Below are 18,412 nucleotides of genomic sequence, written 5' to 3'. Positions count from 1 at the left end.
GGCCCCCTGCCATCCCCACCCCCACATCCCCCTCACCCCTTCACTTATTCACCAGCCCTGTGCTGGCCACTGTTGGTGCCCAAAAGGCCTTGACAACAAAGAAGCCATCAGAGCCCATGAGATGGGGCCTCAGCCTACCTGAGTGTGGATCAGGGTAGGCTGCCTGGAGGAAGGGGCCTCAGAGCTGACTGGCAAGCCATGCTGGCAGAGGCGGAAGGCAGCAGACTGCACCCAAGGTCCACCATACCCTCTGTGATGCCCGTCTCTGGCTCTCTTGGTTTCCTGGTCCACCCCTGCCTACTCCCCACTCCGTCATTACCCGGAACCCTGACCGGTGGGCGGGCCGCAGCCTGGAACCCGCTGCCCGGAGTAACCAGACAAACAGAACTCCACAGGACTCTGAGCCTGTTCTCTGGGTGGGCCACCTGTGCTCCCCACCTGCTGCCCTCCTGGCCCGCCTGGGTCAGGCCCCCGCCTCCCTATGCAGCACCCCAAACCCTTCTACGCACCCACAGCTCCCCAAGAAGGCTTCAGTCCCCAGGGCCTGGATGCCACTGATGGGCTGGGCAGCCAGCCCACTCCCGCCTGCACAGAGCCTCTGTCCGCTGTGGGTATGAGTCGGTGGGGGGCGGGCACGGCCATGGGGGCAGGGACTGGGGCTCTGTCCGCCAGCCTCAGGACCCCACCCGCCTGCCTGCTTTCGTCCACAGGTTCCTCCAACCTGTACCACCCCCCAACCCCGGAGAAGGAGGTGTTCCCAACCCCTCCAGCAGGTACTGGCCTCCCGCAAACCCTTGAGGACTGGGGAGTGGGCAGGGCCATCCCATCCCCACCCCTAACCCTAGATGGCTTCCCACTCCAAAGCAAGGCCAGTGTCCTTCATCCCCTCGAGGGGGCCCTGACAGTAGGGCAGCCTTATGACTCTTGTCCCCCAGTCAGGTTCCCCAAAGCCAGGTCTGTGTCTCCTGTCCCCCACCCCCCCAATAAGCCCCCAAAGTGCATCCTGGGTTCCCAGACTGGTAGATAAACCCCCAGAGGCAAAGCCTATGTCCTCATCCCCCAAATGGACCCCAGGGTTGGTCCGTGTCCTGTGTCCCCTTGACGTGCCCCCCAGGCAGGTCCCAGGACTGCCCCTCTGAGGGCCACCCTCCTGGCCACAGGTTTCCAGATGGCACCCTGCGGGTGCTTCTTTGACCCCCGCATCTACCGAATCGAGTGGGCCGCCACCGACTTTGGCCAGTCGTCCCTGTACAAGCTGGTGGCCGTGGGCGATGGGGGTCCAGCTGGGGCCTCCACCTCGCCAGGCACTTACCTCCTGGAGCCCCAGCATTACCTCAAGGCCCCAGTGCCACCCCCACCGCCCCCCACCATACCCCCACTACCAGCCACCGCCCCCTGGGGGCCCCCAGTACCTCCTGCCATATTTCCCACCTGAGGGGCCGGGGCCCGAGACCGTGGGCTTCATGGGGGACAGGGGGCCACCCACCTTCGTGGAGCTGCCCCTGCCCTTGATCAAGGAGGGCCTGGTGCCCCCACTGCCCCCCAAGGAGAGCAAGCTGCCCCCGCTGCTCATCACGCTGCCCGCTGAGACCACACTGCTCCCGGGCACTTACAGCCACCTCAAGGGCCGCCTGAGCCAACTGCACGGGCCCGGGGAGCCCCTGACCTTCCCAGTCAAGGAGCTGCCCCCCAGCCCACTGTACCCACCAGTCCCCACCGAACCCAAGGCGGCCGATGCTGAGGTGGCCCCACTGGGTGCGGGTGAGGCCAGGACCCCCGAGGTGGCCCGGGCGTTTGCGCTGCCCGAGAAGGTGCTGCTGGAGGATGCGATGAAGCTCTTTGACTGTCTGCCGGGCGGTGCCGAGCCCGAAGGGGCCCCACGCAAGCCCCTGGGGCCTGGGCCAGCCCTGCCCGACAGCGGGGGCGGCGGCGACGACTCCTCTGGTGACATCCGCTCGCTTCACCTGCCGGACGAGCTGCTGTCCTTCGACTACAGCGTGCCTGAGATCCTGGACACTGTCTCCAACGTGGACTACTTCTTCAACTTTAAGGCACTGGACGAGGAGCCGCTGCCCCGTCCAGGGCCCCCTGCCGCCAACACCGCAGCCTCTGCCCCCAGGGCCGAGCCCCCTGGCAAGAGGAAGGCAGGCAGTTCCACCACCAAGAAGGGTCGGCAGGGCAGCAAGGGCAAGCAGGCCGCGGGTCCCACGACTGCTGCCTCCTCAGGGCCCCGGCAGGACCTGGGAGCTACCCCCCATTAAAGCGGATTTGACCTCTCAGTGCTGTGTCCGTCCAGTGGCAGCAGGGCCGTCCCCGCACCCTCCCTGTTGTACAGTGGGCCCCAGGCCATGGTGTGAGGCCCTGCAGGACCCGAGGGTGCTGCACTTACAGAGCAGAGTCGGGGAGCCCTAGACTCAGATTTGGGATTCTAAATCTAGCCACAGAGACCCCACGTCAGCCGGCACTTTGGAGAGGTGGGAACTGCCTGACTCCTACACTGCAAGAATTTCACTTCTGTGTTTGACTGGGAAAGTCAGGGCTGCCCAGAGATGAGCAGGAACTGGGCTGGAGACACAGCAAATGCGGGAGGTAGGGAGTGGCCTGCATGTCCCTGACCATCCCTCTGAAGCACTACTGGTGGGGGCGGGGGAAGGCCTTAGAGAGGCCTGCGGGCTGGACTCAGCCTCCACCGACCTGGCAGGGCAAGTGCTGTCGCCAGTGGTGAAGGGGCGGGCCCCAACCCATGTTCATGTAGACAGCTGGGGTGTGGAGGTAGGTGCTGGTTAGAGGTGAGGCACCTGAGGTCTGAGAGTGGGGGCTGGGCAGGGATGCGGGAGATGGTGCCCACCTGCTACGTGGGTGGCCGAGAACAGGCCCGCACGTGATGGGGCATGCAGAGTGCACCTGCAGCCCAGGTGAAGCCCGAGGCCCCGGTGGGCGTGCCTGTTCCAAGATGGGCAGGGGGGCTGTGCCCCGCATTGGACCCAGCTGTGCGTGGCAGGCACAGGGAGCCTGGGGTTTCAGTTCTCACGCCTGTTCCCTCCTGCCTGGGCTCCTCCCGCTGCATCCACATGGCTCCAGCCCCGTGGGTCCCAGGTCAGGCTCTCCAGCCCTTCCCACAGGAGAGTCTGGAGCAGCTGATGTCCATACCCTACCCTGAAATACTCAAGGTGACCCTGAAGGGGGTAACGTGCAAGGAGGTAAGGCGAGTTGGGGGCTTCCCGGGTGGCCCAGTGGTAAATAATCTACCTGTCAATGCAGAAAACAAGCATTTGACCCTGGGTCGGCAAGATCCCCTAGAGACGGAAATGGCAACTCACTCCTGTATCCTTGTCTGGAGAATCCCATGGACAGAGGAGGGTGGCAGGCTACAGTCCACGGGGTTCCAAAAGAGTCAGACATGACTTAGCAAGAACACAACAAACAAGGAGAGATGGAGCACACCTCTGGAGTGGGCCAGCCCCGCCTGCTTCCCTCCCCTGCAGGTTCAGGGCTGGGTCTTAGGGGCTTTCACTCTTGGACTCTGCTGGGAAGCTGGGGGGCTTGACTGGGCTCCAGGAGATGTCCGGGGTGGGGGTGGGGGATCCCATGTGCTGGCACCACATCTCGAGCCTCCAGGGCTCGTCTCCCTGAAGCCTGTCCCAAGGCTCAGGGAAGCGGGGGCGGCCCGAAGTCTGCGCCTGCACTTACCTGACTCTTCTCTGAATGGGACATGGGCCTCACTTCCCTCACCTCCCCTGGAGCCCTCCTCCCTGCAGCCGTGCTAACGGGTGTTTTTGAGACACATATGAAGTGCCCACAATGACGGGGAGCCCCTGGCAAGCAAGGTGGATGTGAGGGGAGGAGCTTGGTTTTCTGTAAGCTTAATGTGGACTGAGGATCGTGAAGCATGGCATCCCATCTCATGAACCCCCATCAGGCCTGAAGGGTGGATGTGGCAGAGCAACTCAGCCCCCGCTGGTGGGACAAAATGACTGGCTTGAACCTGGGCCCATGTCAGTGAAAATGCCGAGTCCTAACCACTGGACTGCAAGAGAAATCCCCGTATTAGGCAATTTAAATGACCATGGCATGGAGGGGGTGCTTTTCTAGGAGTCCAGTGGTTAAGACTCCAAGCTTCCACTGCAGGGGGCATGGGTTTGATCCCTGGTCAGGTGATATTAGGGCTTCCCTGTTAAGTCAGCTGGTAAAGAATCTGCCTGTAATGCAGGAGACCCCGGTTAGATTCCTTGGTCAGGAAAATGACCTGGAGAAAGAATAGGCTACCCACTCCAGTATTCATGGGCTTCCCTCGTGGTTCAGACAGTAAAGAATCTGCCTGCAATGCGGGAGACCTGGAGTTGATCCCTGGGTTGAGAAGATCCCCTGGAGGAAGGCATGGCAACCCACTCCAGTATTCTTGCCTGGAGAATCCCATGGACAGAGGAGCCTGGCGGGCTACAGTCTATGGGGTGGCAAAGAGTCAGACATGACTGATTAACTAAGCACAGCACACACCACGGGGAACTGTTAATAAGATCCCACATGCCTCCAGCCATGGCCCAAAACAAACAGAAAGCAAGTAAATGACCATGGGATGTGTTCTTTTAACCTAAGAGTGATCAGAAAAGTTACAGAGAAAATTTTCAGTAGAATGAGATGGTGTCCCACACCACCTGGAATTTGAAGGATGTGTGGGAGAGGGAAGCCCGCTGAATGGAGGGACAAATTGATCCAACATATGTATACATCTATGTGTACGTTGCATATACATGTGTACACATGCCCATATATGTATCCACATGTGTACATTTATATGCTTGTATGTGCATACTTGTAGACAGGCGTGTGTGTTATTCACATGTATGCATACATGTATTTATCCATAAATGTACATGTGTGCAATTGTGTGTGCATTATACATATACACTTGTGTGTCATATCACCCACATACATATGCACGTGTTTACACGAATGTGTATCAGACATGTACACACATGTATGTCTATTGCAGATATACACCACATACATGTATGCAATGTCCACACATGCAATATCCACACAATATCCACACATATACAGCACGCACGCACACACATGCACACTATATACATGTATGTGTATGCCTTACCCATGCTATATACATGTGTGTACATCTCTCTGCATATATATATGCACACCATCCGTATCTATATGTGTGCCTAACACATGTACTGGAGAAGGCAACAGTACTCCAGTACTCTTGCCTGGAAAATCCCAGAGACAGAGGAGCCTGGTAGGCTGTAGTCCATGGGGTCGCACAGAGTCGGACATGACTGAGCGACTTCACAGACAGAACATATGTACATATAAAATATGTACTATGCTTCCAAACCTTATTCATGGACATCCGACAAGTCTACATGTGTTCATTTGTATACACATCAGGGTTTATCCAATGGCACCCCAGTCCAGTACTCTTGCCTGGAAAATCCAATGGATGGAGGAGCCTGGTAGGCTGTAGTCCATGGGGTCGCTGAGTCGGACATGACTGAGCGACTTCACTTTCAATTTTCACTCTCATGCATTGGAGAAGGAAATGGCCACCCACTCCAGTGTTCTTGCCTGGAGAATCCCAGGGACGGGGGAGCCTGGTGGGCTGCCGTCTATGGGGCTGCACAGAGTTGGACACGACTGAAGCGACTGAGCAGGAGCAGCAGGGTTTATCAACAGAGATGGACCCTCGGGTCTCATCCTTCTCTAACAGAACTTATCATGTGTCTGATATATCTCAGGGGCTTGCAGATGAGCGTACCATATGCCTTGGTGAGCTAATTTCTCCAAGCTCCTGTTCACTAGTTTTGTCTTTTTTTTTGGCCATGCTGAATGGCTTGCAGGATCTTAGTTCCCAAACCAGCGATCAAACCCCTGCAGCGTGAAGTCACAACCACTGGACCAGCAGGGAAGTCCCCACCAAGCTCCTGTTCATTAGGACTTGGGCTGTCCTCCTTATCCTTATATCCTTACACATGTAGGTGCTATAGTTAAGAGGGAGTCTGATGCCAGGATGTCCAGGGAGGCTGATGGCTGTAGAAAAACCACAAAACGCGAGTGATACACGCTGCCATTGGCTATATTCACAAACCCTTTACAACAACTCTGACCTCTGCCTGGCATTCCCACCCTCCACGGGTGCTCAGCCCCTGCCCCAGAGACATGCACAAGACTTCCTGCATCTTTGGTACAGTCTGACCCAGAAGCCGTTGACCTCGAGGCCCTGCTCGTTGTGCAGCAGCTGGGGGATCATGTAAGCCAGCCACACGAACAGCAGGGTGGCCACCGTGAGCAGGAAAATGGTGACCTCTGGCGGGAAGATGGACAGTGGGAAGGCCCCGTAGACATAGACGCTGAAGGTGGTCTCCAGATGACAGTAGCTGCAAGGCGTGGGCAGGCCGAGTCTGTGCGGCACTGCCTTCAGGGGCCCTGCCCTTCACTCCAGCAAGCTTTTTTGTTTTGGCAGCTCTGCTCAGCCTGTGGGACCTTAATTCTCCAACCAGGGATTGAACCCAGGCCCTCAGCTGTGAAAGCAAGGAACCCTAACCACTGGACTGCCAGGGAATTCCCCCAGCAAACATTTTAAAACCCACGGGAATGACAGCTGGAACTGGAATGGTGACTCAGGACACTGAGTTCCATTCATACCCACTTCTTTTTCCCCTGATCTGTCGTCCTCTTTGTATTTCGCAGAGGTCACGTTTTTCCCCAGGGCCCCTGTGGTCCCCTGCTCTGGGAACAAGGGGTCTCCCCTCCATGCCCAGGTTATCTTGGGGGTGGGGCAGAAGAGGCCAAGAAACTGTTAATCACACAGTAGGGGTGTGACGGGGGCCACAGCATCCCTGAAGTGGGGGTAGCAGGATGGAGGGAAGGGCACCCAGGAAAGTGGACCCAGGGGGTGAGTAGCCAGGGAGACTGCAGGAGGCAGGTGGGGGGAGGGGAGGGGCTGAGGCTCCCAGGCAGGCCCCTTTCCCCACTGGGTGCCCCAGGGTCTCCCCAGCCTTCCACCCCTGACGTCCCAGAGGTGGTCTGGTCTGGGGCCCCTAGGGAAGGCAAGGCCCCCCTAAGTTTTTGAGGGTGGCTTTTGTGTCCATCTGGAGGGGAAACGTGATGGGGGAAAGAATGCCGCCCACGTTCCCCCCTCCCAGTGGGAGATGCTCACGATTTGAACCAGCACAAGTGGGTGGCGAATATTAATAACATCCAGCTCTTAGGGCAGGGGTGGGGGGCTTGGGAGGCCAGGCCCATAACCTGTGTCGGTTTCCGTGGCATTAATACTCTGGCCAGTGCTGATTTCAAGTTACCAATGGGAAGTCTGCTGGTTTGCAGACTCCCTGAATATCGAAGGGTTAGTGCTTGGGAGCCTGTCTGTGCCCACCAGTGAAACATGCCCTTGGGGGTGACTCTGATTCCCCAGGGTAGGGATAGGGGTGCTGCTGGGCATTGTTACTCCCCTTAGGGCCTGGTGTGGTCTCTGAATAAAGATTTACTTAGCGAGTGAACAAATGCCATCCATGACTTAAAGTGTCACTCTTCCCGGGGATGGTCTGAGCTGTTGCGGGATTCAGGTTTATCCAGGACCTGCCTAAAGCTGGCAGAAAGTGGGCCCCACACACGTGTGGGACCCCCCTAGAAGCACCAGCTGTCTCCCCAGAGGCCCCCAGTGCACGGAGGCTCCCCCCACCCACTCACCTGTAGGATGGATCCACGATAGAAATGAAGAAGATGTAGATGCCGTTTCTTTGGTCGAAAACAATCTTGTTCTCTGTTGGGCCTCCCAAGATCTGATACGGGACGTCAGGCCATCTCAAGGGTTCGTGGTAGTCAGGGTCGTGGCAGCTCACATAATTCTGGGGAGGAGGACAAAGGCGTGCTCGCTGGCCCTGGAGGTCGGGGAGGACTGTGGGAGCCCTCCAACACACCCCATGGCACACCGCCATCCGCCAGCGTCTGTGGCTGTGAGTCCAGGGCCAGGTGCCCGCTGGGCAGGCCAGCCAATTTGTGAGTGTGGTTCCTTCTTCCTGCCCTCCTCCTTCCTGGCCTGCCCAAGCTTGAGGCAGACTGCAGGCATAATAATGCCTCTCCCCAGGGTCCCTTGCAGCTCTGAGTCTGGGTGTGAGTCTGATACATGTGCTTTTGCTGTTTGTTATGAGCTGGGTTGAATTCCTCCCCAAATCATATGGGGAATTCCTAACCCTCAGGGCCTTGGGCAGTGTCCTTATTTGGAGACGAGGTCTTTTTAAAAATTAATTTACTTATATATTAATTTTTGGCTATGCTGGGTCTTCGTTGCTGCTTTGGCTTATCTCTAGTTGCGGAGAGCAGGGGCTACTCTTTAGTTGCGGTACAAGGGCTTCTCATTGCAGTGGCCTCTCTTGTTGTGAAACTTGGGCTCTAGAGCACACAGGCTTCAGTAGTTCCAGCACGTGGGCTCAGTAGTTGCAGCTCCTGGGCTTTAGAGCACAGGTTTAGTAGCTGTGGAACACATGGGCAGAGCAACTAAACCCGCACGTGGCAACTACTGAAGTCCATGTGCCCTGGAACCCATGCTCTGTAACAAAAGACGCCACTGTAATGAGAAGCCCACGCACTGAATGTTTGAATCCCCAACCCCATTCATTATGTTGATGCAACATCTCCCAATGGAATAGTATTTGGAGGTGGGGCATTGGAAAGAGATTGATGAGGTCCTGAGGGTAAGGCCCCTATAAAGGGATTATTTCTTTTGTAAGAATTGACACCAGAGAACTAAAGCAAGGTCTCAAAGAGATACTTGCACTCCTGAGTTCACAGCAGCCCCATTCACAATAGCCAAAAGGTGGAAGGAAACCAAATGTCCACGGACAGATGATGGATAAACCAAGTGCGGTTCATACACACTGATGGAATATTACAGGAGTTTCTGACACCTTCTACAACATGGGTGAACTGTGAGGACGTGATGCTCAGTGAAATAAGCCAGACACAAAAGGACAAATACCATCTGATCCCACCCATGTGAGACCCCCTAGAGGAGTCAGGTCCTTAGAGACAGGAAGTAGATAGTGGGGGTCAGGTACCAGGGGAAGGGGACGGGAGTCAGTGTTTCATGGGGACTGAGTTTCAGTTTGGGAAGAAAGAGAAAGTTCTGGAGATGATGGTGGGGATCGTTTCAGGACAATGTGAATGTGTTTAATGCCACTGAGCTGTGCACTTAAAAATATTTAAAATGGTCAGTTTTATGTCATGTATACGTAAGTAAGTGTTAGTCGCTCAGTCATGGACTGCAGCCCACCTGGCTCCTCTGTCCATGTATGTTTGACCACAATTTAAAAAAATTTTTTAATTATTTAAAAAATTTATTTGTCTGTGCCTGCTGTTAGTTGGGGCTTCCCTGGTGGTGCTAGTGGTAAAGAACCCAGCTGCCAATGCAGGAGAGGCTAGAAACACGGGTTGACCCCTGGGTGGGGAAGATCCCCTGGAGGATGGCATGGCAACCCACTCTACTAAGGTATGAAGGATCTGGTGACATGACCAGGAATTGAACCCCAGCCCCCTGCATTGGGACCTTGTAATCTTAACCACTGGACCACCAGGGAAGTGCCCAACAATTAAGAAAAAAATTTAAAAATCTTTTGAGAGTAAAAGGGGAAAAAAAAAAGCTGGATCACATAAAAACTATGAAATCTAATAAGGGGGACAGCTGCTTAGCCTAAAGGCTCATTATTATCATTATTATTTTTATAGCTAGCTGCACCCCATGGTTTGGCTAAGTAGCTACAAAACTGCCCATCTAACGATCATGCTGGAAATGCAGGCATTGTGGCTCTATCTTGATATAAAAACCCCTGGGAGTCTACAAAATCGCCCACCAGGGCTGACAGGAAAAAAGCAACAGGACAGTCTCTTAAATGAATGTGTGCCACTTTGTATGAGAGGGCTAATAAAAAATAATGCAAACACCAGCACAGTCAGAAAATAATAAATAAAGCCACGTGTGTGCGGCTTGTATTTTTTAAAGAAATGGTCAGAGAGGTGGTGCTTGGGTAACATCCTGCATGCACAAAACGCCCAATTTGTGAGTTGTACTTTTTACATTAAAAAAAAAATTCATTATAGGTTATGTGAATTTTACCTTGATTAAAAACACACACACACACACACACAACGTCACCAACCACATAAATTCTCAAACTCACTGGACGGAATGGGGTGTGAGGAAGGGTGAAGCGGCTGGCTCTGAAGACAAATACAAATTTAAGGAGCCCAGAGTCGGCGCTGGAACCGGCTTCGACGCGGGTAGCGCGCGCCCCCTGCTGGTGGCGTGGCAGCATTGCGCTATGTTCGCGCCCTTGGCGTTGAGAAGCGGGTGGATGGCGCTGGAAACTACTGCGCACCACAAGCTCCCCTTCCGCACCCAGGAGCAAATCGACGTGTTCCTATCACTGTCACCAGAACCCTATTTGTCAGTCGTGTACCAAAGTGCGTAATAGAAACAATCGCTGAGCAGAACCGTAAATATAATCAGCCCCTTACATGATGGGCATTTGGATGGTTGCAGAGTTTTGTACGTCATCAGCAGTGTGCTCCATGAACGCCTTGGTCCTAGCATCTCTGATTGTCTGGTCATTCCCTTGGTAGAGATTTCCAAAGGGTTTGTGCATCTTACATTACCAGCATCCAACACCCCAGCTATTCAGGGACTAAATGTCTGTGTTAACCAACTAGAGGTCATCTGTTGAATCAGACCCCCAAAGGTGATGAATTAGGAGGCGGGGCCTTTGGGAGGCAGCAGGTCATAGTGGTGGAGTACTCCTGAAGGAGATTTTGTTTGTCACTCAGTTGCTAAGTCATGTCCCTTTCTTTGGGACCCCATGGACTGCAGCAAGCCAGGTTCCTCTGTCCTTCATTCTCTTCCGGACTTTGCTCAAATGCATGTCCATTGAGTGGTGATGCTGTCTAACCATCTCATCCTCTGTCACCTCCTCCTTTTGCCTTCAATCTTTCCCAGCATCAGGGTCTTTTCCAATGAGTTGGCTCTTTGCATCAGGTGGCCAAAGGATTGGAGCTTCAGCAACAGTCCTCCCAATGAATATTCAGGGTTCGTTTCCTTTGGGATTGACTGGTTTGATCTCTTTGCTGTCCAAGGGACTCTCAAGAGTCCTCTCCAACACTACAGTTTGAAAGCACCAATTCTTTGGCCCTCAGCCTTCCATATGGTCCAACTGTCACATTTGTACGTGATTACTGGAAAGACCATAGCTTTGACTACACTGACCTTTGTTGGCAAAGTTATGTCTCTGCTTTTTAATACGCTAAGTTTGTCACAGCTTTACGTCCAGTGAGCAAGCACCTTTCTAATTTCACCACTGCAATCCCTGTATTAGTGATTTTGGAGCCCAAGAAAATTAGATCTGTCACTGATTTCACTTCTTCCCCTTCTGTTTGCCATGAAGTGATGGGACCAGATGCCATAATCTTAGTGTTTTGAATGTTGCGTTTCAAGCCAGCTTTTTCACTCTTTTCTTTCACCCTCATCAAGAGGCTCTTTAGTTTCTCTTCACTTTCTGCCATCAGAGTGGTATCATCTGCTTATCTGATGTTGTTGATATTTCTCCCAGCAATTTTGATTCCAGCTTACATGGAACAACAGACTGGTTCCAAATAGGAAAAGGAGTACGTCAAGGCTGTATATTGTCACCCTGCTTATTTAACTTTTATGCAGAGTACATCATGAGAAACGCTGGGCTGGAAGAAGCACAAGCTGGAATCAAGATTGCCAGGAGAAATATCAATAACCTCAGATATGCAGATGACACCACCCTTATGGCAGAGAGTGAAGAGGAACTAAAAAGCCTCTTGATGAAAGTGAAAGAGGAGAGTGAAAAAGTTGGCTTAAAGCTCAACATTCAGAAAACGAAGATCATAGCATCTGGTCCCATCACTTCATGGCAAATAGATGGGGAAACAGTGGAAACAGTGTCAGACTTTATTTTTTTGGGCTCCAAAATCACTGCAGATGGTGATTACAGCCATGAAATTAAAAGACGCTTACTCCTTGGAAGGAAAGTTATGACCAACCTAGATAGCATATTGAAAAGCAGAGACATTACTTTGCCAGCAAATGTCCATCTAGTCAAGGCTATGGTCTTTCCTGTGGTCATGTATAGATGTGAGAGTTGGACTGTGAAGAAGACTGAACGCCAAAGAATTGATGCTTTTGAACTGTGGTGTTGGAGAAGACTCTTGAGAGACCCTTGGACTGCAAGGAGATCCAACCAGTCCATTCTAAAGGAGATCAGTCCTGGGTGTTCTTTGGAAGGAATGATGCTAAAGCTGAAACTCCAGTACTTTGGCCATCTCATGTGAAGAGTTGACTCATTGGAAAAGACTCTGATGCTGGGAGGGATTGGGGGCAGGAGGAAAAGGGGACGACAGAGGATGAGATGGCTGGATGGCATCACTGACTCGATGGACGTGAGTTTGAGTGAACTCCGGGAGTTGGTGATGGACAGGGAGGCCTGGCGTGCTGCAATTCATGGGGTCGCAAAGAGTCAGACACGACTGAGCAACTGAACTGAACTGTGATTCATCCAGCCTGACATTTCGTATGATGTACTCTGCATTGAAGTTAAATAGGTGGGGTGACAATATACAGCCTTGTGGTACTCCTTTCCCAACTTTGAACCAGTCAGTTGTTCTGTGTCCTTATAAAGGGACCTGGGCCTGGAGCAGGAAATGGCAACCCACTCCAGTATTCTTTCCCGGAGAACCCCAGGCCCAGAGGAGCCCTGGGGCAGGCGGGGGGCGGGGGCCGCAGCGGGGCCACAGTCCATGTGGTTGCAGAGTCTGACAGGACTGAACACGCACCTGGGCGCAAAGGCATCTGGAAGAGCTCCCCCACCCCTTCTGCTCTGTGAGGACACAGGAGGGGTCACCCGTGAACCAGACCCCAAATCTGCTGGCGGCTTGATGCTGAACTTCAGTCTCCAAGACCCGTGAGAAACCCATGCTGCTGTTAAAAGCCCCTGGGGTCTCCGGTGTTTGGTTAGCCGCTGCCTGAACAGGTCGAGCCGGCTCCCAGCACACACTGCGCATGACCGGACATCGCCTTCCCAGGCCTGCCCTGGGACTACTCAAGAGCGCAGGCCTTACCTCGCGGTCCCAGGAGAAGGGCGCTGTGTCGCCGGCCATCTCGGTGATGGTGGTCCAGTTCTGCGGCTGGGCACTGCAGCCTGCCATGCCGGCTGTCAGAGAGTACGTGTAGGTGAACAGCCCGTTCATCTCCAGCAGGACATACTCGGCCTCCACCACCTCCTGGAACTTGCCTTCGCGCCACCTGGGACAAGGCACGTACAGGCGAGGCTGCGGGAGGCCGGGGGCCCGGCTATGCCCGGCGGGTGAAACCATCTCGTCTGGGGGTGGACGCCTTCTCCCACCACCACCCCGAAGCTGACGCCTCTGGGACATTCAACCCTGATTCCCAGTAGCAGGTAGGGACAGCAGGTGCTGACCTGGTGAGGGTAGGGTTGGGGAGCGGGTGTCGATTTAATTCTGACAGCTGCAGATGTTCTAGGGTGATGAATTAGAGTTGTTCTAAATCCTTAATTTTGAGGGAATTCCTTGATGGTCCAGTGGTCAGGGCTCTGAGCTCCCACTGCTGGGGACCCAGGTTTGAGTCCTCGTTGGGGAACTAAGATCCTGCAAGCTGTGCAGCCAAGCCCCGTGCCCCCCCACCCCCCATTCTTATTTTTGAATGCACATTTGTCTCCTGCCAGGCTGGGGCTTACACCCTCCTCTGATGAGAAAGTATGAGTGTTAATTGCCTCAATCATGTCCAACTTTTTTCAAACCTATGTACTGTAACCCACCAGGCTCCTCTATCCATGGAATTCTCCAGGCAAGAATCCTGGAGTGGGTTGCCATGCCCTCCTCCAGGAGATCTTCCCGACCCAGGGATCGAACCTGAGCCTGTGCAGTGGAAGCGCTGGAATATGGAGTCTTAACCCCTGGACCACCAAAGAAGTCCCACCAGAGATGCTCTAATGAACCTAAATGTCTCCACATGTTTGAGGTTCCCACCATCATTCAGCTCAGTTCAGTTCAGTCACTCAGTCATGTCCGACCCTTTGCGACCCCATGAACCGTAGCACACCAGGCCTCCCTGTCCATCACCAACTCCCATCATTCAGTTGTCGACAATTTAGTCCAGTGATCCTCAGTGTGGGGGGGCAATTGGGGGCAGGTTGGGGATGGGATCAGATGAAAGAAGACAGGATCCATGGAAGGGGCCAGAGTGAGTGCACCTGAAAGGTGCCCCCCCAAATTCCTATGTGAAGTCCTAACCCCCCCCCAATGTGACTATATTTGGAGTTGGAAGCTTTAATGAGGCGATTGAGATGGAGCAAGGTCCTAAGAGTGGGCCCTGGTGCCATGGGAAGAGGTTGAGACACCGCAAGACACCTTGATCTTGGACTTCCAGCCTCCAGGACTGTGAGAAAGTCAGTGCCCGTGTGCACCCCGACTCCCACGCCCACTACCCAGTCCAGTCCCTGGTGTGTTTTGTTAAAGCCACTGAGTTAAGACGGGGAAGGGGAAAGGTGTGCAAGCTGGGAGCTGCGGAGGAAAAAAGACAGGGTGAGGATGCAGCCTGGGCAGAGGGGTGGGGAGGATGGTGGGGGCCTGGGGGGCGGTCTCACAGCTCCACCACTGGTTTCCACGGGATGTCATAGTAGGCGAGGAGGGGGCAGCCCAGCTTCTCATAGGGGTAATACACCTTCAGGTCTTCCTTGGCCTGCTGCCCCTGGAAGTTGGGGTCGTAGGCTTCCCTGTGGGAAACAGGACACAGACATGGGCGAGCTCCCCCAGGCGCCCAGATGTCCAGCCACCCACCGCCCCGCTTCCTCTCTGCAGGTGGGGCCGGTCACCACGGCCGTGGAGGGGTGTCTGAGCAGGGGACTCACAGCCACTGTCAGCATGACCCTTGGGATGCCTCTGTAGGTGGTGGTTGACCTTCTAGGTCCTCTGAGCTCTGCTGTGGCACTTGATTGTGGGCAGACACATTTCGGGATGTTTCTGTGAGCTTGTTCTCTGGGGCTGAGAAAGCAGTGCTTGCCCTAACGTGGGTGCAGCCGGAGGGCCTGAGTGGAACAAAGAAGGGCCTCCCCCAGCAAGGAGGAAGTCTGCCTGCGGATGGCCTTGGACTAGAACGACAACCTGTGGGAGAGTTGCCAGCCCCTCAGCCTCCCCCGAACCTCCAGTCAGGGAACCGAGTCCTTAAAGTGAGTCTCTGCCTGCCACTCTGTGTGTCTCTGTCTTGCTCTGTGTGTCTCTCACACACGCATCCTGTGGCTTCTCTCTCTCCCTGGAGACCTTGATTCATACACTCTCGTGCCCCCGAGGAGGTCTGGCTGCAGCCTCATTGGTCAGTAAGCCCAGGAACATCCGTTTGTTAATAGCTTTTTTTTGTGCGTGTGTGGGGAGCGGTTTGATTATTATTGTTGTTTTTGACTGTGCTGGGTCTTTGTTGCTGCTTGGGCTCTTCTCTGGTTGCAGCGAGCGGGGGCTACTCTAGCTGCGGTGCACGGGCCTCTCATTGCGGTGGCTTCTCTTGTGAAGCACAGGCTCTAGCACACGGGCTTCAGGAGTTACGGCACGTGGGCTCAGTAGCTGTGGTTCCTGGACGCTAGAGCACAGGCTCAGTAGCTGTAGCATGGGCTTAGCTGCTCCGAGGCCTGTAGGCTCTTCCGGGATCAGGGATCGAATCTGTGGGTCCTGCGTTAGCAGGCAGTTTCTTTAGCAACAAGGGAAGCCCTGGCAGCACCAGTTTTGACCTTTGAGACTTTGGGTGGGGGATGGACTCTTGGCTGGTATTGCAGTGGGGAGAGCCAGGTCGTATAAGACACATCAATATACTCCTATGCCAGGGGGATGGGCGGTGGGCACCAGTGTGGAATCAGCTCTCTGTGCCACCCTGCATAGAGGGTTCACCATGGCCAGCCACCCCCCATTCCCCGCCTTGGCTAACTGTCTGACCAACTCCACTAGTTGGGGCGAGCAAGTGGCTGGGCTCCACGAGCTGGTGGCAGGCTGGGGAGGGGTCTGAGGCTGGCTCAGCAGGTGGCAGAGCCTGGGCAGACCTGGGCCAGGGACCCTGCCGCATCACACTGGTTCCCCCGCAGGCCCAGCCCCCTCCCCTGCCTGTCTCCTCACCCCCTTGGATTTCTTGCTGGCCAAATATCAATTGGCATGGTATCAATTTTAAATGATTATTTTTCCCTTTTCTTTAAATTATTTTTTCTTTTCCATTATGATTTAAGAATGATTCTTGGGACTTCCCTGGTGGTCCAGAAATAAAGACTCTGAGCTTCCACTGCGGGGGCATGGATTTGATCCTTGATCGGGAAACTCAGATCCTGCATGCTGCTGCAAATGGCCCAAAATTTAATTAATTAAAAACAGTTTACTCATTGGCCTTTGGCATATGCACACCAAATGGTCATGGGCGTGACTGTGTGTTGGGGGTGGCGCTCACCTCTCAATGACGTAGCTATAGTTGTCCTGAAGGGCCACAGGGTCGAGGACTCCGTGGTAACATGCTGAAAGTTCACTGTGGGCAACAGAAGATGGTGAGATGCCGCCTGACCCGGTGCAAGACCAGTGAATCGTTCCCTTTGGCACACAGATCGCCCCCGTTGGTTGGATGGGGCTCTCTAAGAAGCTCCAGGCTCATCTAGCATCTTCCCTGCCTGGCCTAGACTCAGCCATTTCGCCAAGGAGCCCTAATTCCTTGGGTTGGAGAACGATGTTAAACTCGAAAATCTGGGAGCTGGGTGTCCTGCCTTTTGAGATGATCCTTTCCCTTTTCACCTTTGTTCTGTTACCATCTGCACATATGTCCTTAAGCAACATGGTATCAGCAGGGGGACTGGTTCTAGGATCTGCCACAAATAACAAAATCCCAGGATGCCCAAGTCCCATAGTGGGGGCCTCTGTATGTGAGAGTTCTACATCCGCCAGTTCCACAGCCGAAGAGTCAGTTAACCTAGAAGGTAAACACAATCCATCCACAGTTGGTTAAATCTGTGGATGAGGGACCCGCAGATACGGGGGTCGACTGTAGTTTATTTTTGCCAGATTTTATTTTCTTTTTTCCACGCTGTGTGCCTTGTGGGATCTCAGTTCCCCAACCAGGGATCGAACCCTCATTCTCCACAGTGGTGCAGAGTCCTAACAGGACCACCAGGGAATTCCCCTGATTCTGGATTTTTTTTTTTTTTTTTAAAGAATAGAATCATGTTCTGTGTTCTTTTCTGTCTTTTGATTCCATGCTCATGTCTGTATGATCCATCCAGGTACCCCTGTCTCGTGCCTTTTCTCTGCTGTGACATTCTGTTGTATCAAAACCTCTGCACTTGATTTATCCATCCTCCTGTTAATGGCCATTTGAGTAGGCTTGCTTCCAGCTTGGAGCTATTAAGAATAATGCTGCTGAGAACATTCTGGAACCTGGGTCAGTGTAAATGTGCATGAGTGGGATTGCTGGTGGAAAGATATACATTCTAAAGCAGCTGAAAAAATACCACCAGCTGTGTCTGGAAGCTCCCGAAGCTGCCAGGGGGTCCCCCCCTTAAGTTCTACTGCTACCGTCCAGGCTTTGTCAGTTTTGCCCCTGCGCTGGTGAATAACCCTCTCTAATGTGTATCACTTTCGTTTTCATTTTCCTATTGAGGTTGACAACCTTTCTTGCGCTTTTTATGTACTGATCAGCCTTTCCCCCCACCCTTTATTTGGGAGTGCCTGCGCAAGCCTCTTGCCCATATTTTTCTCTTTGTTTGTCATTTCTTTTTTCTTTTTTTTTTTGATTCATAGGAATTCTTTATAAATCCTGGATACAAGTCTTTTGTTCATTACACATGTGGCAAATACTGTTCTGACCCTCTTTAGGGCAGAAGCTTTGAAAAGATTGTTTTAAAATGCTTTCGTGTACATATGTTCTAAATACATCATTGACTGATTCAATAAAGCGTTTCCATTTTGGGGGAAAAATGTGGTAGAATTATCCCTTGAGTTTATTAGTGCCCTTCTGCGGTGAAGTGCTGAGGCTGGCTCTTGCTAGCCATAAAATCCTCAGGAATTTTGTGGGGCAGTAGAGACATGTCAGTAGCAATCGGTGGGCTCAGTGGGAGCATTTATACTATAAGAACTGCAAAAGCTACCAAACCAGGCTTCCCACCTACCCAGAGCCCGCTGTTGCCCGTTTACCAGCACGCCACCGCCCGAAGGGAAAACTATGGTCATCTGACCAATCTTCAGGGTTCTTTCTTTCTTTCTAAAATTTCATGCTGGTGATTTTTGTTTTTTAAAATATAAGCCACTAATTTAAATTATTTGTATATTTTTGGCTGCACCGGATTTCCCT

At 53.3% G+C, this 18,412-nt stretch overlaps 2 protein-coding genes across 2 annotated transcripts in view; one reads left to right on the top strand and one right to left on the bottom strand.

Moving 5' to 3' along the window:
- PRR22 (proline rich 22) lies at window positions 48–2,279 on the top strand. The gene is given in 4 exon segments (XM_018050915.1): window positions 48–611; window positions 711–773; window positions 1,161–1,357; window positions 1,359–2,279. Coding segments are annotated over 4 exon segments (1,293 nt in total). The 5' UTR covers window positions 48–481; the 3' UTR covers window positions 2,262–2,279.
- The window catches only part of CATSPERD (cation channel sperm associated auxiliary subunit delta), a 35,883-nt gene continuing 23,551 nt past the window's right edge, over window positions 6,081–18,412 (bottom strand). Inside the window, exons 18-22 of the mRNA XM_018050914.1 lie at window positions 16,526–16,600; window positions 14,691–14,819; window positions 13,147–13,330; window positions 7,705–7,862; window positions 6,081–6,536 (exon numbers count right to left, since the gene is read on the bottom strand). Of these exons, the coding sequence (XP_017906403.1) occupies window positions 6,533–6,536; window positions 7,705–7,862; window positions 13,147–13,330; window positions 14,691–14,819; window positions 16,526–16,600 (550 nt within the window). The 3' untranslated portion in view covers window positions 6,081–6,532. The remainder of the gene's footprint in view (window positions 6,537–7,704; window positions 7,863–13,146; window positions 13,331–14,690; window positions 14,820–16,525; window positions 16,601–18,412) is intronic.

Source organism: Capra hircus, chromosome 7, assembly GCF_001704415.2.
Source record: "Capra hircus breed San Clemente chromosome 7, ASM170441v1, whole genome shotgun sequence".
Taxonomy (NCBI): Eukaryota; Metazoa; Chordata; class Mammalia; order Artiodactyla; family Bovidae; genus Capra; species Capra hircus.
This window is presented reverse-complemented; position numbering and strand designations above follow the sequence as displayed.